This window comes from Dipodomys ordii, unplaced genomic scaffold, assembly GCF_000151885.1.
Source record: "Dipodomys ordii isolate 6190 unplaced genomic scaffold, Dord_2.0 Scaffold7, whole genome shotgun sequence".
In the NCBI taxonomy this organism is placed as follows: domain Eukaryota; kingdom Metazoa; phylum Chordata; class Mammalia; order Rodentia; family Heteromyidae; genus Dipodomys; species Dipodomys ordii.
In genome coordinates, this window is record NW_012267223.1 from 20,737,771 (window position 1) to 20,763,855 (window position 26,085).

At 44.4% G+C, this 26,085-nt stretch overlaps 1 protein-coding gene across 3 annotated transcripts in view; it reads left to right on the forward strand.

Moving 5' to 3' along the window:
• Cdk12 (cyclin-dependent kinase 12) overlaps positions 1 to 25,403 on the forward strand; it is a 103,399-nt gene extending 77,996 nt beyond the window's left edge. For 2 of the 3 annotated variants that reach the window (XM_013037945.1, XM_013037947.1), the window contains 4 exons: positions 7,162 to 7,271; positions 7,942 to 8,105; positions 13,037 to 13,140; positions 25,370 to 25,403. In XM_013037945.1, coding sequence (XP_012893399.1) covers positions 7,162 to 7,186 — 25 coding nt within the window. In that variant the 3' untranslated portion in view covers positions 7,187 to 7,271; positions 7,942 to 8,105; positions 13,037 to 13,140; positions 25,370 to 25,403. The remainder of the gene's footprint in view (positions 1 to 7,161; positions 7,272 to 7,941; positions 8,106 to 13,036; positions 13,141 to 25,369) is intronic. The other variant, XM_013037946.1, reaches the window with a different exon arrangement.
• Positions 25,404 to 26,085: the final 682 nt, after the last annotated feature.

The following is a 26,085-nucleotide window of genomic DNA, read 5'->3' on the forward strand; positions in this document are numbered from 1 at the left end:
TTAAGGTTCCATAATTTTGAGGGGTCTTTAGAGGTGATTGAGAAGACAAATGTCTATTTGGATGCTCACGTTATGGGTGGGAGGTGGAAAGCAAAGTAATAATACTTACTGCCAAGAGCCATGAAAGGAGCTATTAATTCATGCTATATGCCCATGAAAGGAATTACCTTTTTTTTTTTCCCCCCGGTCGTGGGGCCTGTGAACTCTGGGCCTGGGCGCTGTCCCTCAGCTCTTCAGCTCAAGGCTAGCACTCTACCACTTGAGCCACAGCGCCACTTCCAGCTTTTTTCTTTTTGCTTATGTGGTGCTGAGGAATCGAACCCAGGGCCTCAGGCATGCAAGGCAAGCGCTCTACCTCTGAGCCACCTTCCCAGCCCAGGAATTACCTTTTAGTGTATCTGCTTCTCCTCTTTAAACCTTCATCTCTTGTCCTTTTCTCCCTTAACCTGAGATTGTTGCATTTACTGGCCACATTTCTGAGTTTAGTCATAGGTGGTGTCTGTGTGGAAAGTAAAGGTTGGGGAAAAAAAAAACAACAGCAAAAAAATGGCTCTGGTACCCAAGAGGAAAGCAGATAAGGGTTGCTTTGATATCCTGGTGATTAATGTCCTGGGATCCCAAAATTTTTTGATCAGTAGATTGCTCTCATTTTATCTCTTGTCTCAATAATTAGCCCAAGTCTAAATCTGAGAGAAAGACCTGATGTTAAGTACTATAGTCTTTAATGTCCTTTAGATGAGTAATTGTTGATGAAGCTTTATTATTGTGCTGTCCTCATCTTCAGCATACTTCTTTGAACTAAAGATAATAGCCATGAAGTTTACTGAGAAATTCTCTAGGGCCTGGAAATAGATGGATTTCTGATGTCTTGTTTTGACATGGTTGTCAACTAAAAAGGGTTCATAGTTCTAAAGGGAAAAAGGATATTGTAACCAAGCTGAACCATCCCCTAGGGAGTCACCATAAAGAAACCTTTAGGAAGGCTATAATGTAGCAGTCAGAGCTAAAAGAAAAACAAACCTAGGCCTTTACCTGGTGACTTTACTGGAAGAACAGATTAACTAATGGGCTGTAAGAGCTTTTTCCTGCTTGAACTTCAGTAATGCCTAATGAGCAACATGGTGAGATCTGCTTGTGGACAACTATACCAGGTTAATGCAATTTTCAGTACTTATAGACTTGAGGGGGAAAAAGCAGGCTAAGTTAATTCAAAGACTTAGAAAAAACTTAGGAACCTGATCTTTCACATAATTCAGGAGCTTCTGTACTAATATTATTATTATCATTTCTGTTAGGGGATCAGAGGTCTCACAAAATGAAGAAATATAAGGAGGTAAAAATAAGGGTAAAAAGGGCTTGAGCAGTTTTGGTAGATGTACTGAAGAATTAGAGATATGAGATGGAAGGAAAAATTGTGATTGGTCTGGTGAGCTTAGGGGATGGTTGCTTTAGAAGTTCACAGTTTATTTCAGAGAGGCCCTATTACAGCACCTATATGAGTAAAAGATTTGGTCACAGTAAATGCATCTTTAGGGTTGGAAGATGGGGCTAGAACTGATAGGCTGAGGATAGTACAAAGATATTTTCTATAGAGAATCTAGAGAATAAAAGCACAGATATTGAGCAAATATTTTTAATATGAGTAATACAATTGAAAATAACCCACAAAATGCAACATCTTGAAAAACCCAAAATTTACTACTATTGCCAATTTCTATGATGTTTAAAGCTTAAAGTTGCTTAGCATTACTTCCTGCATTGTTCAAGAAGTAATTTAGGGGCAAAGAGGAAGTGATCTCATGTTAAAATTTATTTGTATTTTTTGAGTTTTAATACTCTCCTGCAAGTGGTTTTATATATTTAAGGTCAACCAGCTGACTGGTATTATTCCACTTCCCCTTGTTTTGGATAGTATACAGAAGAATAAATGAATCAGAATATATGAATTAGAGCTACAGAATATTTATACTGCAAAATGGCATTCATTTGTTTAGTTTGGGACCAACATTGGCCAATGATGAGTGGGGAAAGGGGGAGGGGAGGGAGTGGGTCCAGGAAACTGGAAGAAAAGAAAGAGGGGGAGGGAGAAAAACTAATGTTAAGTATTGTTATGTATCAGTTATTGTGCTAAATTGCTTTTGGTTTTAGTATCTTGATTCTTAGACAACTTGAGAATAAGGGTTGAAAAGTATAAAAGGCAAATCCTCTTTACTATCTAGAGCAATATTTATAAGAAAAGGGAGGAGTGGCAGAGCACCTTTTCCTCTCAATCCAAAGGCTAACCTAGAGGAAGTGAATAATCAGCATTGGAAAGTAAGAGTACTCAAAGTACTCAACAAACAGGTTGAAAGGGACTAAAGACTTCTCCATCCTACTACAGACCTAAAATGATGGCCACAGGTAGATCTGGTAGGGAGCAAGATTATTCTTGGCATTGGGGTATTTTCATTCTAGAAAAAAAAGCTCTTTTTTAAAAAATTAGTTATGACTCAGGAATTTTAGATTAATCTTGGATATAAGGAACAAAATAAGGTTTCTCATCCTAAGATGTCTTTTAAGAAAATGTTTATGTACTATGAATCAAGATAAATTCTTTAGGCGACTGTGCTTATTTTTTTGTTTTTTTTTAATAACATTTCAAAGTCATGAAACTGAATTTGTGATTTTGAAAAACCTTGGTGTCAAGTTTGGGGACAGGTAGCAATCTGAAAAATTGACAGTAAGATTGTGGCTATTTGGTGTAATATCCCAAGAGTTTTACCATGAAGGCTGCTTCAGTGGGGAGCAAGAATACCATTAGCAGAGTACACTCCTGACTACAAGACAAAACTCTGGGATAGGAGGATTGAGGGCGGGTCCCACTTTTAGGAGAAATTAGGGAAATGAGTCTTGTACCTGGATGGAAAATGAGAAATTAGAATTTTTGTTTTGATTGAGATGAGGTCTTAAACTCAAAATTGTCCTGCCTCAGTCTCTCCAAGTGCTGGAATTACAGATGTGTACCACCACATATGACTTGAGAATTGATATTTCTAAGTCAGTACATAAGGCAGATTATAAATGAAAAGTACCCTAACAAGAAGCCAAAGCCAGAGAATCAGAAGAAGTGATCAAAAGATTTTTTTTTTTTTTTGGTCAGTCCTGGGGCTTAAACTCAGGGCCAGGGCACTGTCCCTGAGCTTTTTTGCTCAAGGCTACTGCTCCATCACTTTGAGCCACTGCATCATTTCCAGTTTTCTGGTGGTTAATTGGAGATGAGTCTCTCGGACTTTCCTGCCCAAGCTGGCTTTGAACCATGACCCTCAGATCTCAGCCTCCTGAGTAGCTAAGATTACAGGCATGAGCCAGTAGTGCCTAGTCCAGAAGTGATTCTTGAAAGAGAAATCAGGGAGCACAGAACAGAAGAGAGGAAGGTGAGCACACTAGGAGGTTCATGGGAGGCAATTAAATGTGTTTTGTGCAAAAGGCTATGGATTGACTGACAAGGATGGTATAGGAAAGGAGTATTAGGAAATGAAGCAGTCTTGTTGGCCTGAGTGAGGAACTGGAATTTGGCTTGGTAAGCAGTAACAGACTGAAAATGATGCTGAAGACTTTTGCAACTGCATTGGGTTAAGGAAGCAGAAGAGTTCTCTAGGATGTTACTGTTCTTGCCCATAGAGGAGGTGGTAATTCTTGTGTTAGAGGACAAAGAAGAAAAAGGTCCATAGACTTGCTCATAGTGTGCATGTAAGGGGAGAGATAAAAGATATCATCCAGCTGATGATCCCAGGAAACATTTGTGCTGGTAATGGTGATGAAGGTTTGGTAAGAAGTGGCTGCTTTGTTTTTAAAGGAGGAATTGTTTTTAACCAGTTAATACAGTTAGTCTGTGTTTAGTATTGCAGAGTCTAGGAGGTGAGCTTGCCAGGGAGGACAGTGAGTTGTGCACTATCCAGATGGTGTCCTGAACCTCTCCTTTTTCAGGTCAGAGAATGAAGCAAGAGCAAACCTTACTAGAGTATACCACAGACTTAAAATATTAGCCCATTTAGGGAAAGAAAATACTTTTTTTTTTTTTTTGCCAGTTTCTTCCCCTTTAATGCTTTGAAAATGGGATATGACTAGCACGTGCTTATGGATGTACAATTCTCTGGCTTGATTCTTGGAAGGCCTTTTTCAGTCTCTCCCTAGGGGTCATTTGTATCTCTAGTTCCTGCTCCCAAAGCCATAAAGTGGGAGCCCCCATTTATTAATTGGGTTGGGACTGGGGAGGGGACCGGCAGGGGACTCTTTAGTGCAGCAGGCGGGGGTCTTCTCGAATGAGTCCATTAGCCAGCCCCAACGGCAGCTGAAACGGGGCCGCAGCCAAGTCCTCTCTGTTTCAAAAACCCTCCATTGCCTGCAGCAGATAAGAACAAGGCCTGCGGGAGCCCTTAGCTTCTGATTGCAGCTGTGAGGAAGGACAAAACAATTTATAGGAAGCCAAGTAGGTCCTGTCTCACTGTCTCTTCCTTTCCAACTTTGGGGAGGAGGAAGACTGGGATGCTGTGTCACTTGTCACTAGGGCTTTTTATAAGCACATAAGCCTAGAGAAACAGGAGTGTATGGACACTGATCGAACATTTATGTGGATATTTTAGGTGTTTCTATGTATCCATTCTTCTTATCTACATACAGTTACGTTGGATTAGAAGCCACTGCTTAGTATGAGGCTCCCTAGAGCAAAGCCAAATGTGGGTTTATTTAGTATAACAAGGAAATGAGGAACTATGGGCAAGATTGCTTATCATATTTCTTCCTATCTTGTACCTTCCTTCTGTCTCCTATTTGCTTTACCAAGATTTGGGGTAAGAGGTAATCCCCCTAATTTCTTTTCCTCTTAAGAAGCAAGGTCTAGTACTTAGTGGAAGACTTCCTCCTGGGACTCCCATGTCCCTTTAGTTAAATCTGCATGAGCAAGTTAGATTGGTAGCATCTCTCTACCCTTTCAAGAGAGGGGTGAAAAGTAGGCGTATCCCACTTCCCAAGGGAAGGACACACATTATTCTTTATAGAATTGTAGACTATCAGAACTAGAAGGGAAAAAAAAAGTCCTGTAATCCACCTCTCAGTTTAGAGAGCAGGAAATAGAGGCTCAGGTAAGGGAACTAGCTTAGCAGTGGTCTCAGCAATGTAGTTCAGCTAGCCAGGACTAGATTCAAGAGGCCAGATCTTACCCATTATGAATATTAGAGCCACCCATTCCTGAGATCCTTATGCCTCAAAAAAGGAAGGAAACTGAGATTTTTGAGGGGGAGAACAAAGATGGAGAGGAAAGATAGATTTAAAAATCACTAGTAGAAAAACACTTCAATGTTTTGTTTTTTTGTCAGTTGTGGGGCTTGAACTCTGGGCCTGGGCGCTGTCCTTCAGCTCTTCAGCTCAAGGCGAGTACTCTACCACTTGAGCTACAGCGCCACTTCCGGTTTTCTGGTGGTTTATTCGAGATAGGAGTCTCATAGTCTTTCTTGCCCGGGCTGGCTTTGAACCGTGATCCTCAGATCTCAGCCTCCTGAGTAGCTAGGATTACAGGTGTGAGCCACCAGCGCCCTGCTACTTCAATGTATTTTTAACTTGAAGGGTAAATGGCTCAATATACAAATTGTACAAATAATTTTTATTTAGATATAAAAGCTCTGCTTCATTGGGAAGCAAATGGCAGCCACAGCCAAAATGCCTAATACCTTCAGAGTTACCCCAAATTTCCAAGAACACTTAGTCACCATCTCTGCAAGCTGGTTAGCAGGAAAAGATCCTCAAAGGTAACTGAGGAAATCACCTTAAATCTCTATTCTGATTCCTTTGTATTGCAACTATATTGAAAAGAATAAGGAATGGAAAAGGAAACACATCTGCTTGAAAGCTAAGATGGAAGAGGTCTCTGAATGAGAGATGGGATAAAACTCAAAGCAAAATAAAGTACTCAGATTATAGAAAAATTGGGAGGGGAGTCTAGCCTTTCTTCCCCTCCCCCCATATAATTGTTTGGTGTTCTTTGATCAGGCAGAAGGAAAGGTGATGTTCCTAAATTCAGGTGATGGCCTAAATTCAGCTACTAAAACTCCCTTTCCTGTTTTAGACTTCTTTTGAGTATATGAAATTGTGAGTCAGTTATGTATAGAGAGGGGAATGCTGAAGAGAGAAAGATGCCACTGAATAACTTGAAGAGTTACAGGTCTAGGTCAGTGGGCAGGAGATGTGCAAAATAAAGATTGTCCACAGATGACAAAGAAGTAGGTCATATTACATACCCTTTATATTTGGTCCATCACACCTTAGCTGATAGCATAAGCGGAATGTCCAGTTGGTGCCACGCAGATGTGTATTTCCTAGGGATTGTATGATACTTATCCCAATTGCATGAAGTCTGCTGTTCTGCAAATCTTTTTGTTTCATAGTTGAGGCTCTTCTGCCTCAGAGTCCTCCTGTGATGGACAAGAGAACCTCATATACAAGCTAGTGTTTTGATCTAAAATTGAATAACCTCCAAGTTATCTTCTTGCATTAAGCTTTTATTAACTATGAACCTTAATTGCCCTTTGTAGTTCTAGATGTTGCAGCTTCCAGTTCTATTGAATCTCCTTAATTTGTTGCTCAGTATAGGGTCCATAATATGTGTGTGTGGGGTGTGTGTGTGTGTGTGTATATGTGGAGAATGAGCACCCTGGGGCTTGAACTCAGAGACTGGGTGCTGTCCCTGAGCTTTTTTGCTCAAGTCCAGTGTTCTACACACTTGAGCCATAGCTCCACTTCCAGCTTTTTCATGCATGGTTAATTGGAGATAAGAGTCTCACCCAACAGCCTACCCAGTCTGGCTTTGAACTGCAGTCCTCAGATCTCAGCTTCCTGCACAGCTAGGATTTCATGTGTGAGCCACTGGTGCCCAGCTCAGAAACCATGGTTTTGCATATACCAACTTAGAACTAGTTTCTTAGATGTGGAATCTAGAGCAGTCATAAGTCTACGGGAGCAAACTTAAGTTTCATCTGAAACCTGGGGAATATAGGTTTGAGGGAATAAGAGGAACAACTACCATAAACATCACCATTACCTATGAACACCATGTTCCTGGGCAAATAGTCAAAGAACTTTGGTGTTCCTTGTTTCATATCTTACATAGCCTGTCATTTTCCTTTGCAGGTTGCAACAACAGCAACAGGGATAGCCCCTAAGGAATTCCATGATGCTCATCATTCATCTTGCATCCAGAGTCTAACAAATAAAGTCTCTGTCACAGAACTTGGAACCAGGTAGGAACTTAAGGCTAATCAGAGGCTACTTACTTGCTTTTATATGGGGTATAAACTTACCTCTTATGAGTATCTCATCCCCACAGATCTCTGGAGGAGTTTCCTTGGCTTTTATTTGACCCTGTTCTGGTGTCCTAACTTCTGGGTAGCAAGTTCCCCCTTCTGACTAGAGTGGGTGTGCTGCTTGCATGGCACTAGCTGTCATTTATTTCATTTCTAGTTTTACCTCTTGGCTAGCTGTGTTAATGAGTACTTACCCAAGGTAGGATGCTGATGTGCTTCCTTGGTTGCAGTCCTCATCTCTGGGAGAGCTGTCCCACCACCAAAAGATAATTTTGTGTGTGTGTGTGTGTGTGTGCGTGCGCGCACGCGTGCCAATTCTGAGGCTTGAACTCAGGGCCTGGACACTGTGCCTGAGCTTTGCTGGTGATAGCTAGTGCTCTACCACTTGAACCACAGCTCCACTTTTGCCTTTTTTGTTATTAGTTGGAGATAAGAATCTACCAGACTTTCCCACCATGGGCTGGCTTTGAACTGATTGAAACCTCCTAAGTAGGGTTACAGGCATGAGCCACCAGTGCCCAGTTTCAAAGTGTAATTTTCTATCCTTTTTTCAAGTCAAGATAGGTCAGTGCTGTCCCTTCTTATTGCCTCTCCATCTCCTGTATAGGTTCAGTGAGAGAGACTACTTGTTCAAACACTGGGTGAGACACCAGAAATACAAGCCTGCTGCCTTCTTCCTTTTTCCCCAATACCTGGAGCCAGCATCCTACCTACCTTGTTTGCTGGTAGGAATGCTTCTCTTCCTGACCTAAGAAGGGCCATATTTTCTCAGTGAGTACTTTTCTTTCTTTTTTAGAGAGCATATTTTTCTATGTTGCACAGTCTGGTCCCAAACTCCTGCCTGCCTGCTCAGCTTCCCAAGTACCTGGAACTATGTCCAACTTTTCTGGGGAGGCTACTACTACTACTACTACTACTATTTACTACTACTATTATTACCACCACCTCCTCCTCCTCCTCCTCTTCCTCCTCTTCTTTCTTCTTTCTTATTCTTCTACTGCTTCTTCTTCTGCTTCTTTCTGCTTTCTTCTTTGGTTTGAACTCCAGACTTTGTGCTCACTTGGCTTGCTTGGTCTACAATTTGAGTTACTCCTCCAGCCTTGCTTTTTTGCTGGTTATTTTGGAGATTAATTTTACAAGCTTTTCTGTCCAGGTTAGCTTTGAACCATGATCTGGGTCTAGGATTATTGGGGTGATGCCAGGCTTCTTGGAAGGTTTTTGTTTTTTGCATTTTGTTTTTTTGTGGGGCTTGAACTCAGCCTGTCCCTTAGCTCTTCAGCTAAAGGCTAGCACTCTACCACTTGAGCCACTGCACCACTTCCAGTTTTCTGAGTGGTTTATTGGAGATAAGAGTCTCAAGGACTTTTCTGCCCGGGCTGGCTTTGAACCACAGTCCTCAGATCTCAGCCTCCTGAGTAGCTAGGATTACCAGCACCCACCTGGAAGTATTTCTTTTATTTGGGTCTTGGTGATTAAGCTCTTTGTTGTGGAACTTTCAACTCCTAATCTTTAGACAGCCCCTTTTGGTGTCAAATGTCTGTCCCTTATTCTATAGTTCAGACATTTCCCCATTTTGTGGATATGAAAAGGGACCAGTAACACCTGGTCTTTGATACTGGTGAGGAAGAGTTTAATGACAGCCCTCTCAGGAACTAGAAGTCTAAGGTCTAGTTGTGTATCCTGGGAGAATACCTGGATTTTTTTTTTTTTTGGTCAGTCGTGGGGCTTGAACTCTGGGCCTAAGCACTGTCCCTCAGCTTTTCAGCTCAAGGCTAACACTCTACCACTTGAGCCACAGCGCCACTTCCGGCTTTTTCTGCTTATGTGGTGCTGAGGAATCAAACCCAGGCCCTCATGCATGCAAGGCAAGCGCTCTACCACGGAGCCACCTTCCCAGCCCTGATACCTGGATCTTTGGAAGGAAAGGTGTTTTTATCTGGTGTCTGTTCCCTTGGAGCAGGATCTTAAGCTCTGAGAATCTGTCTGTCCCAATTTATTCCCAAATTGACTCGGGAAAGGGGTAGAATCAGCCACTACAATAATAGAGAGAATTAATAAAAACTAAAAAAAAGATAGTCAAAGGTAAATCAGAGGAGAGTTGGCTCTTTCCTGCAGCCTGTGCATAGTTGAGGAGGGGGGAACATAGTCCTGAGTGCTGGAAATGACATCACCTTATTCTCTTGGCCTCCTCTCTGAGCAGTGCCTCTATGATTCCTGCAGTCCAGACAGCACAAGCAACAGATCCAAATAAAAGCCTTCTCTGAGTAAGGTGCTGCCTCTCCTGATAGGCAGATGTTTTGAGATAAAAGGAGCAGGTGGGATAGAATGGGTAAGAATGATAAGGCAGATGTTAGAGAGCAGGAAATATGCCTGGAAACAGTCAAGTAGTACTGTGCATGAAGTTCCCTGATGGCACAGAGAGCACCAGCATTTATAACTGCTACCTGTCAGCCATGTGGGCTGATCCTCAAAGCAGCCTAGCTTGTGTTACCTGAAGTTCTACTTCCAGCCACAAGAGGGCACTGCTGGCCAATTAAAACTCAAGTCCCTTGGCAGTTTGGATGAGGGCACCTTTTAACCAGGACAGGGGTCAAAAACACTCCCACAGAACCCCTAGCCAATCCCAGAAGGATAACAAGTACTACTTGTTCTTTCTTTAAATAGTCTGATATCCTAACCACATCCCTCTTGGCCTGCTTTCTCAGTGGACTCCCAGCTAAGTTTGGAAGCCCCAGCTCCAGGCATTGAACACCTAGTACAGGTACTCTCTCTGTGGCAGGCTCTGGCTGTCTACACCACTGTCCTATTGCCTCCATGACAGACACTTTCCATCCAAGAAGGTGGGAGTGTCTGTAGAAAACAAGCCCTTATAAATATTCTAAGAAAAGTATCTTTGTTACTGAAAAAGCTGGGGGGACTGAAGATTGGGAAAGTGAGTCTCTCCATTATCTCCTCTACCACAGACCTAGAGAGGTCCAGACAGTCTAGTGGCTGTGTCTAGTGCATGTTTGCAGCCTAAGGGGCTGGAGCACACCCAGTGTACTCCCAGACTCTGAACCATTATCAAAAAGCAAGATGGAGTGCTGATTTGGCCCATGAACCTCATACCTACCCTTCACTGTGTTAAGGCATTGCTGGGGATGACAAATGGTCAGGAGCCCCTGTTGTCTTGAAGACTCCATTATTGACCCTCAGTCTCCATTGAGCCCTTCCCAGCTAAACATTCTCCGGGAGATGACAGAGGTCCCCCTGCCCTGCCCCCATGCCTGAAGGCCCCTCCCCAGGAGGACAGCTTGATTAAACAGTCGGTGCTGCTGGAATTACTGCACAGCTGGCACTCCCCCCAACACCCCGAGCAGAGCAGCAGCACAGATTAAAATCTCCAATTAGCGTTAAAGTGAAGTGAGGAGGTGCTGAGGCTGCCAAGGAGGGCAGGCAGGGGCTCTGGGTGGGCACCCCATTCCTGTTTGATTCTGAGTGCCACCTTTAGTCATTTCTTCTTTGCTACCTTCTCCCCAACAGTACTCAGTGCCCATTAACCTTACATCACTTTGGGGGCCAGAGTGCTGGTTGGGGGTAGATACTTTACCTGGCAAAATTCTAAGGACTCTTAAGTGTGGAGAGGATTGAGAGCGGTCAATGCTTATGAAGAGAGATGCCCTACACACAACCTACTAGTCAGCCAACCAAGGTGATTTCACACTATAGCTGCTATTGTTTGCCTAGAGAAAGGGTAAATGGGACAGGCTCCCTTCAGTGACATGGTGCCTACAAGAACACCCATCTCTGTATTTTATGTTATCTGACCCATCTACCCCCACTCAAATTATGACTCCTTCCTTCTTCCTTCCTACCCTCCCAGCTTTCCTGTAGGCAAGGGTACAGAGAGCCAGACTTGGGAGTATCACCATGTCCTGCCACCTGGGTTCCAGCTACCTCCTCATTATCTTCCCAGTTTGGCCAAGAGTAGAGATATGCCAAGATCCGAGGTCTCAGACCTTTCCAACCCCTGAATATCACACTCACATCCTAAGGCCCCTCTGCCATTTATATTTCTGCCCCTCACCACTAAGCCCAGAAACAGGATAACACAGCTAGTCCCATTCTCTGGTTGCCCTCTGCCCCTTTAAGGAAATGGAGGTGGGTACCCAGCTGACTGAACCTACTCACACCTCCAGAAATTAGACACTAGGGCACAGTGCCACCCTCCCAGGCTGGCACATGCTACCCTGGCAGAGGTTCAAATAGCCCCCTGTCAGTCCCCACTCCCAACCCCCACCTCTATGTCTTCCTCTACTTGCTCTCCCCCTTTTCTTTTTCTCAGCTCAAAGCACAGCTGAGCCTTAAAAGGGGGGTTGAGGGTAGAGAGACCAAGCTGGGGCAGGGGGGTGGAGAGCTCCAATAGCACGTTTTCACCTGCCATTTAATTGGATGTATTTTTAATTAATGGGACCTCAGGGACCAACATGAGACAATCTGATCTCTGAATAGGGGCAGGGGAGGGATTGGATAAGGGAGGAGGATTGGGCCACTGGGTGCGGTTACCAGGAACTCGGGCCCATCAATCACTGGCCACTTTGCGTTCTGGCATGGAGAATAGTGAGGTGGAGGAAGAAGGGAGGTGTTGGGGAGATGTGCCAGGATTTTCCCCCAACTGCCAAGACTTCCAAAAGGATGGAACTATGCTGGTTGACTCAGGTCTGAAGCCCAAAATTGCAGTCAAAATAGGAGGTAAAGCTGTTTTTTTCTTTTGCTCCTGGGATTTTGTCTAGTTGGGGTTATTCCAGAGAGTCGTGTAAAATTATGAAAAAGAAGTTGGGAATAGAGCTTTGTGGGTCCCGAAAAGAGGACACAAGTATGAACCATGGATCCAGAGACTGGTAAGGAAAGGGGATGGGGCAGAGTTTTCTGTATGTTTTTATATGAAATAAGTGTGGGGGTGGGGGGGAAGAGGGAGGTGGAAAGAAGAAACATGTTCTCACCATGGGGTTTTAAGCCCTGATATGGGTCTGAATTGTGTTGTCTGTCTTTGCTTTCCATAGGATATATATACAAAATATATCTATTTGTCATTTGAAAAAAGTATTTCAAGCTGGGCGCCTGAGGCTCACGCCTGTAATCCTAAATACTCAGGAGGTTCAAAGCTAGCCCAGGCAAGAAAGTCCATGAGACTCTTAGTAAACCACTCAGAAAACTGGAAGTGGTACCGTGGCTCAAGCGGTAGAGTGCTAGCCTCTAGCCTTTAGCTGAAGAGCTAAGGGACAGTGCCCAGGCCCAGAGTGCAAGCTCCATAACCAACCAAAAAAAAAAAAAGGTATCTCAAAGAAATAAGTGTTGTGGAGGTAACATGAAAAAATGGCATGCAAGCTAGGCACTATTGGCTCATGCCTGTAATCCTACCTACTCAGGAGGCTGGAATCTGAGGGTTGAGGTTTGAAACTAGCACCAGCAGAAAAGTTAATCACCAAAAAGCCAAAAGTGGAACTGTAGTTCATATAGTAGAGTGCTAGCCCTAAGCCAATATATATATATCATTCAGGGACAATACCCAAACCCTGAGTTCAAGTCCCTGGACTGGCATACCCCCCCCAAAAAAAAGGCATGCAAATAAGTCTAGTGCCTTAGGACTCTGAGTCATAGAACACTACTATTCCAAGGAACCGAACTTGGAGCTCATATTTCCTGACCCCTTCATTTTACAGATGTGGAAACCATGATCCAAACAGGAGAATTCAAGGAATCCTGTCCTCGAGTAGCTTTGTATTTCTGAATTTGCAGAGATCCTGGAAGCACAAGGCAAAGAAAGGTAGGTGGGTAAGGAAGGAGGAAAGTCAAATGAAGAAAATAAGCAAGGTATTTCCTCTACTTCCTGGAAGTGTTACATCTTTCTTCCTGAGTCTTGGAAGTCAAGTAATCTATGGGAGAAATCACTGAGGGAACATTTCTTTTGTGCAATCTGTTTTAAAAGTCATCTTTTCCACCGAGTGCTGGTGGCTTACACCTCTAATCCTAGCTACTCAGGAGGCTGAGATCTGAGGATCAAAGCCAGCCCTGGCAGGAAAGTTCATGAAATTCTTATCTCCAATAAACCACCAGAAAACCTGAAGTGGCTCAGTGGCCCAAGTGGTAGAGCACTGGTCTTGAGCTAAAGAGCTCAGGGACAGCACCCAGGTCCAGAGTTCAAGACCCATGAGAACAAAAAAAGAAAAAAGCGAAGTCATCTTTTCCATTTCTTTACTTCTAAGTAAATAGATTTCCTATAGCCCTTGCTCCATAGAATTTTACTATGACTTTAAACTACTCCAACTCCTTAACCAAGAGCTAAATCCTTCAGTCAAGACTAAATGTTAAACTTTTAAAAAAACGAATCTGGGGGCTGGGAAGGTGGCTCAGTGGTAGAGCGCTTGCTTTGCATGCATGAGGCCCTGGGTTCTATTCCTCAGCACCACATAAGCAAAAAGAAAAAAGCCGGAAGTGGCACTCTGGCTCAAGTGGTAGAGTGCTGGCCTTGAGCTGAAGAGCTGAGGGACAGCACCCAGGCTCAGAGTTCGGGCCCCATGAGCGGACCCAAAAAATAAAAAAATAAAAATAAAAAGAACATAGGGATGTGCTGGGAATGTGGCTTAATGGTAGAGTGCTTGCCTAGCATGCATGAAGCCCTGAGTTGGACTCCTCAGTACTGCATAAACAAAAAGCTGGGAGTAGCACTGTGGGTCAAGTAGTAGCAGGTTGGTCTTGAGCAAAAGAAGCTCAGGGACAACACAAGCCCAGGCCCTGACTTCAAGCCCCAGAACTGGGGGGAAAAAATCATAGGGAGAAAAAAAAAGTTTAGTGAGAGATTATTTTATATCTCAGAATGCAAATTGCAGATCCTGAAGGCTGAATTAGAGATGCTATTGAATTCAACGTTCTTAGTGGGCTCCAGTGGCTCATGCCTATAATCCTAGCTACTGAGGATCTCAGTTCAAAGCCAATCAAAGGCAGTAAAGTCACTGAAATTCTTATCACCAATTAACCAAACAACAACAAAAAAGCCAGAAGTAGTAAAGTACTAGTCTTAAGCAAAAAAGCTAAGAGATATGTCCCTGTGTCCAGTATCCTAAACCCAGGGAGAGAGAGAGAACAGAGACAGAGACAATGAAGGAAATAAAGAAAAAAAGGGGAAGAGGAGGAGGGGGGGACGGAGAGGGGGAGGTTGGGAGAGGGAAGGAGGGAGAGAAAGGATAAACTCACAAAGTTGCTGCTACTGAAATCACTGCAGCTTCTCCGGCCCAGTTTCCTCTACTGATTTAAAAGTAAAATGGAAAAAAAAAAAAAAAAAAGTTGTGCCTGAAAGAAAGAAACAAGGGGTTGGAAGCGTGGATCCATTGGTAGAGCACTAGCCAATGAGCAAAATTGTCAGGAGTTTGAGGCCTAGTCTTAGAACAAAAGGAAAGGGAAAGGGAAGGAAAAATTCAACATTTTCTTGTTCTCTGTTTCCTGAGGCTGTTAGGAAGTTAGGGTGTGGGCAAGGATAGACCATAGATCTTAGGAGGCACTACCAATAAAAAAAAAAAAAAACTTTATCACATTCTGCAGGCCACCCAAACCTGTCTCCCACCCCTGCAATTATCTTCTCCTCTACCTTAGTACCCTATTTTTACCCCCCCCCCCGGGCCCTGGGGAAGAATAGGATCTACCTCTGTAAATGCCCCCAGCCTCACCTTGCCCTGCCTTTAGACTCTCAGAATTTGCCAGTGGCTGTCTGATCCTCCACACAGATAAGAGGAGCAGGCCCTTGTGCTCCCCGACCTACCCTTAGACAGCCTAGAAAGAATCCTTCTGGAACTCCTGCCTAGAAGGACCTAGGGCTGTTAACGTAGGGAGTTAATGTACTGTGCTGTTAAAGTACTGTGCTGTTAATATACTGTGCCAGGATCTGGAAAGGAAGGTTCTTTGGCCAGGGAGAGAAGGTAGAAGTGATATTTGGGAACTGAGACCTGTAGACCTACCTGAATATAGAACAGGGCATCAAAATGGGTATTATTTAGGAAGCTCAGCGCCTGGGTGCTAACACTGAGCTTTTTTTGTTCAAAGCTAGTGCTCTACCACTTTGAACCACAGCCACTTTAAGTTTTCTGGTAGTTAATTGGAGATAATAAATCTCAGGAAAAGTTCCTGGGAGCTCATACCTGTAATCCTATCTACTCAGGAGGCTGATATGTAAGGATCATGGTTCAAAGCCAGCTGAGACAGGAAAGTCCATGAGACTCTTATTTCCAATTAACCACCAGAAAAACAGAAGTGACTCTGTGATTCAAAGTGGTAGAGTGCTAGCCTTGAGTGAGAGAGCTCAGGGACAATGCCCAGGCCCTGAGTTCAAGCCCCACGACTGACAGAAAATGAAGAGACTGGGCTGGGAAGGTGGCTCAGTGGTAGAGTGCTTGCCTTGCATGCCTGAGGCCCTGGGTTTGATTCCTCAGCACCACATAAGCAAAAAGAAACAAGCTGGAAGTGGCGCTGTGGCTCAAGTGGTAGAAGGCTAGCCTTGAGCTGAAGAACTAAGGGATAGTGCCCAAGCCCAGAGTTCAGGCCCCACGAACGGACCCCCTCCCCCCCCCCAAAAAAAAAAGAAAAGAAAAAGAAGAGTCTCACAGATTTTCCTGCCTGGGATGAGATCCTCAGATCTCAGCTACCTGAGTAGCTAGGATAACAGGCGTAAGCCATCAGTGACCTGCTTATTTAGAGAATTTCTTAGGGACCTGATATTTACAGAGCTACTTTCTACTTGGGAATGCAGCAGAGAACACTCAACAAAGAAAGACAGAAACTACTGCACTGTTTAAAAAAAAAATTAAACCTGCCAGACCTCTTATTCACTTTTACTTTATTTATTTATTTAGTGCTGGTTCTGGGGCTTGAACTCAAGGCCCAGAGCTTTTTTTTTTTTTTTTTTTTTTTGTGAGAATACAGAGGAGTTACAATTACATGGGCAAGTTAATGAGTACATTTCTTATCAAGCATTGTTGCCTCCTCTTTGTTTCCCCTTCCCATCTCTTCCCATACTCCCCCCACCTCCTCCCACCCGATCCCCTACCCCACCAAAGTTGTAAAGTTCATTTTTCGACATAATGACTTATACATCTCATTGTTGCAATGGGTCCACCTGTATCCCTAGTTAAACGATTTGTTTTTTTCCCTTCCCCTCCATAAATTATACCAACATCAAATACAGTGAAAGCAGGGGTTATACTGTGGGGGAGCCCAGAGCTTTTTTGTTCAAAGCTATAGTGTTCTCCCACTTGAGCCACAGTTCCACTTTAGGGGTTTTTTTTGGTAGTTAATTGGAGGTAAGAGTCTCACAAGCTTTACTGCCTGAGCTGGCTTCAACCTGCAATCCTCAGATGATAGCCTCTAAGTAGGTAGGATTACAGGCATGAGCCAACAGAGTCTGGTTCTTATTTAAGTTTATAATCAGGACCTCCACTTGCTAGGAAGGGACTCTTACCTCTGAGCCAAGCCCCTGTTTGGGGCTTTTTGTTGTTGGTGGTGGGGATTTTTGCTGATTAACTTTGACATACGCTTTTTTTTGCTTTCTTCTGGGACATAAACCTGGATGAGAGCCATCTGTGTTAGGCTTCCTGTTATAATAGGTTTATGTGCCACTAATACCAGCTCTTACATTGGGAAGGGAGTCTCAAACTTTTCTTCCTGGCTAGCCTCAAACTATGATCCTCCCATTCTCAACCTCTCAAATAGAGGGTTGGAAGCATGGCTGTATTGATAGAACATTAGACAGTGAGTAAAAATATCAGGTATTGAATTTGAATCCTAGTCTTGGAGCTAAAGAAAAAAAAGGAATGAAAACAAAGAAAAGATTACAGCATGAGCCACTGGTACCCAGGCTTCTATTACCATTTATCTATTCCTACTCCAGCATATTGGTATACATGGGAAAAGAGAAGAAAGTTCCTTAAAACATGCTATTTCAGAGGCAGCATATGCATTCTCCATGTCCCACTGAGGAACAGAGATTCCCTCTCTGTAACCTGACTAGAGGGTGTCTCATCTACAGTCTGGAGTCTGAGCCCAGAGCCTGTTCTAGAGTCCAGAAGCCCAGATCCTTTTTGAGAAAGGGGAGTTTGAAGTACATGGAAGGCAGAGATAGCAATACCTAAAATTCCCTTCTTTTGGGATAAAGGAGTCTAGTCAAGAGATTAAGCATTGGCTAGGTTTAGCTTTTACTATTTTCTTAATTCTTACTTACTACAATTTTTACTTAACTAGCCATACTGGGGTTTGAACTCAGAGCCTTTTCTTGCTAGGAAGGTAGGCACTTTGCCACTGAAGCACTCCAACTCTTTTTTGTGCTGGTTATTTTTGAGATAGCTCCTTGCTTCCTTCCTGGATGTGCTCCTGGACCTCAACCTTCCTATTTTAGGCTTCCTGTTATAGCTGAGATAACAGGCATGCACCACAATACCCAGAATTCTTCCAATGAGATGAAGTCTCTGGACTTGTCTGCCTAGGCTGGCCTTGAACCAGTATCCTACCATTCTAAACCTCCTAAGTACCTAAGTTAACAAGTGTGATTCTTCATTACCCAGCTTAGCTTTAACTAATGGGACTCCTTTTCTCCTTTTCCTCTCAGTTTTTCTCACTGGCTGGAGAGGAATCTGCACCTCTCACCTTGACAGTTGAAAGGTTGTTATGCTGGTCCATTGTACATCTCCTACAGGAGGGGAGGAAAGCAGAGAAAGGAGTAGAGAGAGGCAGCAGCACTGTGCTGCTATCAGCACCCAAGAAGGAACCAGCCATAAAAGTCAGTAGTAGATGTCTACCCTGGAAACAGCATCCTTATACCATCCTCTCCTGCTTCTCCTCACATGCCAATAAGGCTGTGTGCCCGAGTGTGCCAGCTCTCCTGGCTGGTGATCCTGTTTCCCCATGCAAGCAGCCAGCTCTCTACCCCAACACAGAGCACATGCTGGGATCTCTTGCACTCATTTGCTCACTCACTTAGTATGTGTCGCAGATTCCTAGGGATGAACCCTGCAGGCTAGAAGGTGGTGGGTTCTGGAGCTCTTTGGGGTACATATTTTTCTGACTGGAAGAGGTACAGGGACAAAGGCTTCATGCAGTTCCACAAAGTCTGAGTTTGGGTGACTCACAGCAATGGGGGTGGCTCACGAAATAACAGATGAAAAAGGGGGGGTCTAGGCCTTGCCTCAGGTCTCACTTTGAGCTCTCTCATCTAGATTAGGGGCGGTCTTGGCTGTGAAAGAGAGAGAAATGGGAGAGAAGAGAGCAGGAGACACTTAAGTTTTCCCAGTGAGTGGCTTCCCGTGAGGAAAGGTTGGGAAAGGCCAGTCATTCCTGCTCTACTGACTCTATGAGCTGCACAGGGTACTGAATATCAATATGTGCTGGAACATTCTAGGAACCCCAGGTTCCTTCCAGAAGGAGAAAGGCTTTCCACTTGAGCACAGCTACTCCTTTACTTGCCAGCCTAGAACCCTGGGTATCCAGCTACCACCCATTTTTAATGATTTTTTTGTTGTTGTTGTCAGTCATGGGGCTTGAACTCTGGGCTTGGGCGCTGTCCCTGTGCTCTTCAGCTCAAGGGGAGCACTCTACCACTTGAGCCACAGCGCCACTTCCAGTTTTCTAGTGGTTTATTAGAGATAAGAGTCTCATGGACTTTCCTGCCCGGGCTGGCTTTGAACCGTGATCCTCAGATCTCAGCCTCCTGAGTAGCTAGGATTACAGGCATGAGCCATTGGTGCCCGGCTTGGTTTTTTTTTTTTTTTTTTTTTTTTTGAGATAAGGTCTCATTATGTAGCCCAGGCTGATCTCAAAGTCCATATTCTTCTGCCTCAGCCTCCCAAGTGCTGAAATTACAAGCATATACCAACACACCAGGCACTCAAAATTTTCAAAAAACTAAAACAAAACCACTACTACAAGACCAGAACTGGGGAGGATTGCCACCTTCTCTCAGTACTGTCCTCCATAAAAACAGAAACAGCTAGGGATGCTTAGATTAGCTGAACAGGTTATTGATAGAGGCTGAGAAGTGTGTGTAGAACCATAATATTCAAAAGTTCTGATGCCCTCTTCTTTCATGGGCCAGGTGGGCAGGATATATCATCTCCAGCCTATTGAATCGGGGAGTAATGGAATGTTCTGTTGATTCTCACACCAGGAGAGATAGTCCAGAAAATGGATCAGGAAAACCAGTTGTGCCTATGACCATAATCACAGGGGCTTGTGACTGGAACTGGCAAAGGGTAGCAGCCTAGGAATCTTGGATGTCAACATATCCAGACACATAATGATAAATGTCTCTGACCTCAGAGAAGGGTAGAGGGTTCATTTGCCTATTTCTGGCCCTTTCATTACTGGCCGCTCTGTAACTCTCTAGGTGAAGGGTCCTCTGCCTATTCTTGATGATTCAGAGGTGGATTTGGTTTAAGAAAAAGACCAACCAGTGGTGCTGTAGCTCAAGTGGTAGAGCGCTCGCCTTGAGTTGAAGAGCTGAGGGACAACGCCTAGGCCCAGAGTTCAAGCCCCACGACCGACAAAAAAAAAAAAAAACTATATAGAGAAAAAGACCAACTATTGTTTGAGCAGGGAGGTGGGACAAGCTCTACTCCCCTCCTCCTTGGCAGCATAAGGTGCCCTGAGACTGCATATAGAGCTAAGTCCTAGACAGGTGTCCATGGCTCATTCCTGTAATCCTAGCTACTAAGGATCACAGAAGTCAGCCCAGGTGAGAAAGTTTATGAGACTCATCTCCAATTAACCACCAAAAAGCTGGAAGTGGAGCTGTGTCTCAAGTCGTAGAATGCTATCCTTGAGCAAAAGAAGCTCAGGGACCTCATCCAGGTCCTGAGTTCAAGCCCCATACAAAAAAAAAAAAAAAGTCCAGTGAAGAGGGATCCTGGATACACCAGGTAGGGTTTAGGAAGGTATGAGTTTAGTCATAGGAGAGACAGAAGAATCACTCCTTTATACCACATATTCCTTGATCCTCCTCTTCCTCAAGCCCCCTTTCTTTCGTCCCCATTAGCCTAACTCCATTCCTGGCTATCTCACCCCCTGCTGTCTGAGAGGACAAGATGCGTCTGTTTTCTCTGCATTTTTCTCTGTCTCACTCTTTTTCTCTCTTCCCAGTTCCTAGCTGAGAGCTACCTGCATTTGAATTCTTTCCATCAGTGAATGCCATCACAGTCTGAACCTGGGACCCCCAGCTGCTGCTGACCTACGAATGTCTTTGAGGTGGAAGGGACTCATCAGTTCTCAAATCAGTCCTTTCCCACAAATATACCCAGACCAGAGCTGATGTCCACTGGCATCAAGGGCCCCTTCTGGAGCAGAGGGCAGTCCTAGGGGTGCATTGGGCCCTGGCCCTAAATGCATATATACCTGTGCATTGGGCACACTGCTTTATTAGTGTTATTTCAGCATTGTGATGCAGAGAGAGTAAGTGTAACAGCTGCTCCTTGCTTGCAGTGTTTATTGTTACCTAGAGACAACCTCCTGGCTTTTTCCCAGCTCCCCCTCCCCCTCCAGCCCAACCCCCTCCCTGCCAACAATCCTGCTCTTCCAACACTGGTGGGAAATTTATAGCTTGCCCATACCATACCTTAACTCTCTCCTGTCCATAGGGTAGGTTGACCAAGGAAGCCAAAGTGATCAGTGTGCATGCTTTGAACCCTGGCATGAAGAATAATGAGCAGAGGAGAGAGGGATGAATGATACATATCCTTATATTCTATAAGTCCAATCTCAGATTCCAGTTGCCCTCCTGGCTATAATGTGGAGAGAAAAGAAGAAAGAGCTTTGGATTTGGTCTTAAGGTTCCAGAAGACTTCCTTTGGATCTAGACTTAGGACTCGATATCATCCTGATAAAACTATTCCCTGGGGCATCTCTAAGCCCCCAGTTACATTGTCTTGACCTGAGCAACTATAGCAAGGTAGAACTAAAATAGAAGGGAAATGTGGAGTGGCAGAATTCTGAGACCCTTCTTTCTGTGAGAGGTAGCTATAGAGATGTCATATGGAGAGACAAGAGGTTCTCTCGAGAAATTCTGGCCAAACCATCATCTGCAGCTGGGTAGATGTCAAACGTGAAGCCTGCTGCAGAGTCTAGTGGGGAAAAATGCCCACCTTAATTTCATCCTGAGCCAAGCAGCTAAGACCCCAAGAGACTCCAGCCATTCTCCAAGCTGGCCTTCTTGGTCTGCTTGGGGTACTCCTTTCTGCTTAGTTTCATTTTCTCCTGCATATACTTTGGTTTGATATAATACCTAGAACAGATCCAACAGACCAAGAAGATTAAAGCCTATCCTAGTCATAGTTTCAATAGAGTTGGTTTGGCCACTGGTGGCTGATGCCTGTAATCCTAGCTGCTCAGGAGACTGAGAACTGAGGATAATGGTTCAAAGCCAACCTGGGCAGAAAAGTCCCTGTGAGACTCTTACCTCCAATTAACCACTCAAAAAACCGAAGTGGCACTGTGGCTCAAAGTGGTAAAGAGCTAGCCTAGAGCAAAAGAGCACAGGGACAGTGCCCAGGCCCTGAATTCAAGCCCCAGGACAAAAACTAAAAAATAGCTGGGCACTGATGGCTCATGCCTGTAATCCTAACTATTCAAGAAGCTGAGATCAGAGGATCCTGGTTCAAAGCCAGCCCAGGCAGGAAAGTCCATGAAACTCTTAACTCTAATTAACTACCAGAAGACAGGAAGTGGTCCTGTGTGGTAGAGTGCTAGCTTTGAGTTAAAGAGCTCAGGGACAGTACCCAGGCCCAGAGTTCAAGCCCCACAACTGACAAATAAAAAAAAAAAATAAGGGGCTGGGAAGGTGGCTCAGTGGTAGAGCGCTTGCCTTGCATGCATGAGGCCCTGGGTTCGATTCCTCAGCACCACATAAGCAAAAAGAAAAAAGCTGGAAGTGGCACTGTGGCTCAAGTGGTAGAGCACTAGCCTTGAGCTGAAGAGCTGAGGGACAGCGCCCAGTCCCAGAGTTCAGGCCCCACAACCGGACCCAAAAAATAAAAATAAAAACAGAGTTGGGCAGAGAGCAGCTATCTATGATTCTTTATGACCTGGGACCTTTCCTGGAGGAGCAGCCTTTACTGTTTCTCTTGGTTAAATTTAAAAAACAAAACAAAAAAACTTTCTCAAGTCGGGCACCTGTCATCCTAGCTACTCAAGAGGCTGAGGTCTGAGGATCACAATTCAAAGCCAATCTGGGGAAGGAAAGTCCATGAGACTCATCTCCAGTTAACCACCAGAAAACCAGAAGTAGCACTGTGGCTCAAGTGGTAGAGCACTCTCCTTGAGCTGAAGAGCTCAGGGCCAGTGCCCAAGCCCAGAGTTAAAGCCCTACAACTGAATAAAAAACAAAAAACAACTTTCTCAGTGGATGAAAGACCAGAATGGACTACTTCTCTTCAAAGATGGTTCTTCCTTAAATCTGTGTTTGCCAAAAGAACAATAGAAGAACATCATTACTTTTCCAGGCCTTCTCCAGACAGTCTCAGCACAATTTCCACACAGAACAGTCCTCATTGGTTCTTTGAAATGTAGTATATGTGATGGTAAGATCACAAGTTTCAGAGGCAAGGCTGGGCACTGGTGGCTCACGAGCGCCTATAATCCTAGCTACTCGGGAGGCTGAGATCTGAGGATCAAGGTTCAAAGCCAGACTGGGCAGGAAAGTCCCTGTGAGACTCTTATCTCCAATTAACCACCAGAAAACCAGAAGTGGCACTATGGCTCAAGTGGTAGAGTGCTAGCCTTGAGCTGAAGAGCTCAGGGATAGTGCCAAAGTCCAGAGTTCAAGCCCCATGACCAACAAAAAAGAAAAACAGTTTCAGAGGCAGACAGCCCTGGTTTCCAGTGCCAGCTCTGTCTATTATCAGCTACCTTGGTAAGTCACTAAACTTCTTTGAGCCCTAGATTTCTTTTTTTGGGGGGGAGGGAGGGCCCAGTCGTGGGGCCTGAACTCTGGGCCTGGGCGCTGTCCCTCAGCTCTTCAGCTCAAGGCTAGCCCTCTACCACTTGAGCCACAGCACCACTTCCGGCTTTTTTCTTTTTGCTTATGTGGTGCTGAGGAATCGAACCCAGGGCCTCAGGCATGCAAGGCAAGCACTCTACCACTGAGCCATCTTCCCAGCCCTTCCTAGATTTCTTGTATGTGAAACAAAGATAAACGACTCCTTTCCTTACAATTGTGAGAATTTTCTAAAATAATGAAAGCCTGATCCTCAGGTCTTAGCAGTGGTTGTTGCAGTATAATATTTGTTTGAACTTTTTTTTTTTTTTTTTTTTGCTGGCAGTACTGAGATTTAAATTCACAATTGCTAGGCAGGCACTCTATCACTTGAATCATACCTTCATCCCTTTTAGCTCTGGTTATTTTGTTTGTTTCTTTCTTTCTTTCTTTTGGTTTTGGGGTTTTTTTTGGCCAGTCATGGGGTTTGAACTCTGGGCTTGGGTGCTGTCCCTGTGCTTCTCAGCTCAAGGCAAGTGCTCTACCACTTGAGCCACAGTGCCACTTCCGGTTTTTGAGTGGTTTATTGGAGATAAGAGTCTCATGGACTTTTCTGCCTGGGCTGGCTTTGAACTGAGATCCTCAGATCTCAGCCTCCTGAGTTGCTAGGATTACAGGCATGAGCCACCAGCGCCCAGCAGCTCTGGTTTTTGTTTTGTTTTTTTTTTTGGTCGGTCATGGGGCTTGAACTCTGGGCCTGAGCGCTGTCCCTCAGCTCTTCAGCTCAAGGCGAGCGCTCTACCACTTGAGCTACAGCGCCACTTCCAGTTTTCTGGTGGTTTATTGGAGATAGGAGCCTCATGGTCTCCTGCCCGGGCTAGCTTTGAACCGCGATCCTCAGATCTCAACCTCCTGAGTAGCTAGGATTACAGGTGTGAGCCACCAGCGCCCGGCAGCTCTGGTTATTTTTATGATAGAATTTCCCTTTTGCCCAGGCCAGCCTGGACTGTGATCCTCACATTTTATACTTCCCATTATAGCTGGGATGACAAGCATGAGACATGATACCCAACTTTTTTCTGTTGATAAGAGGTTTTATGACCTTTTTCCCCAGGCTGTCATCAAACTTTGGTCCTCATGAGTAGCTAGGATTACAGGTGTGAGCCACGATGCCCAACAGAATAATACTTTTTGGTTTGATTGCTTAATTTGCCAGTCATGGGGCCTGAACTCTGAGCTTGGGTGCTGTCCCTCAGCTCTTCAGTTCAAGGCAAGTGCTCTACCACTTGAGCCACAGCACCACTTCTGGCTTTTTCTGCCTATGTGGTGCTGAGGAATTGAATCCAGGGCCTCATGTATGCAAGGCAAGCACTTTACCACTAGGTTCAGATCTCTGCCTCCTGAGTAGCTAGGTTTACAGGCATGAGCCACCAATGCCTGGCAAACTTTTTTCTTCCTTTCTTTTCTTCCTGTCTTTCCTTCCTTTCTTTCTCTCTTTCTCTCTTTCTTTCTGTCTTTCCCTCCCTCCCTCCTTCCCCTCCTTCCTTCCTTCTTTCCTTTCTCCCTTCCTTCCTTCCTTCCTTCCTTCCTTCCTTCCTTCCTTCCTTCCTGCCTGCCTGCCTGCCTGCCTGCCTGCCTGCCATCTCTCTCTCTGTCTCTGTCTCTGTCTCTCTCTTCCTCTCTTCTTCCTTCATTCAGAACTGCCTGCCTGACTTGGGGCTTGAATTCAGAGCCTGGGCACTGTCCCTGAGATTATTTTGCTCAAGGCTAACACTCTGCCACTTGAGATATAGCTCCACTTCCAAGTTCTTTTTGGTTTTTCTGAATTTTAATTTTTGGTAGTTAATTGGAGATGAAAGTCTCACAAGCTTTCCTGCCCAGGCTGGCTTTGAACCTTGATCTTCAGATCTCAGCCTCCTGAGTAGCTGGATTACAGGTATAAGTCACCAGCTCCCAGCAACATTCACACACACACACCAGAAAATGAAATCATATTGTATGGAACTTTTAAAGATTGACTTTTTTCTTTCCTTTTTTTTTTCTTTTTTGTCAGTTATGAAGCCTGAACTCTGGGCCTGGGTGCTGTTCCTCAGCTCTTCAGCTCAAGGGAGAGCTCTACCACTTGAGCCAGTGCCACTTCCAGCTTTTTCTGCTTATGTGGTGCTGAGGAATCGAACACAAGGCCTCATGTATTCGAGTCAAGCACTCTACCACTGAGCCACCTTCCCAGCCTAAGATTGACTTTTATCATACAGCATAATTCCCTGAAAATCCATTCAAGTTTTTGTATACTTCATTAGTTCATTCCTTTTATTTCCATTGTATGGATATACCACAGTTTGTTGAAGAACACCTGGGCTGATTCTAGCTTGGGGTTATTACAAATAAAATTACTATAACACTCATGCAGATTTCTGTGTGAAATGTAAATATTTTTTAACATTATCAAACACTGATGGCTCACACTTATACTCCTAACTATTCAGAAAACTGAAATCCAGAGGATCCTGGTTTGAAGACTGCCTGGGTAAAAAAGCCTATGAAACACCATCTTTAAAACAAACTCCATTAGCAAAAAACAGAGCTGGCACATGTGTGGCTCATGTCTAGAGTGCAGCCGAGCAAGCAAGCTGAATAAGCATGAAGATTTGTGTTCAAACCCAGGTGCTGGCAAAAAAAAAAAAAGAAGAAGAAGAAGAAAGAAAGCTGGGCGCCTGTGGCTCAGACCTATAATTCTAGCTACGCAGGGGGCTGAGATCTGAGGATCAA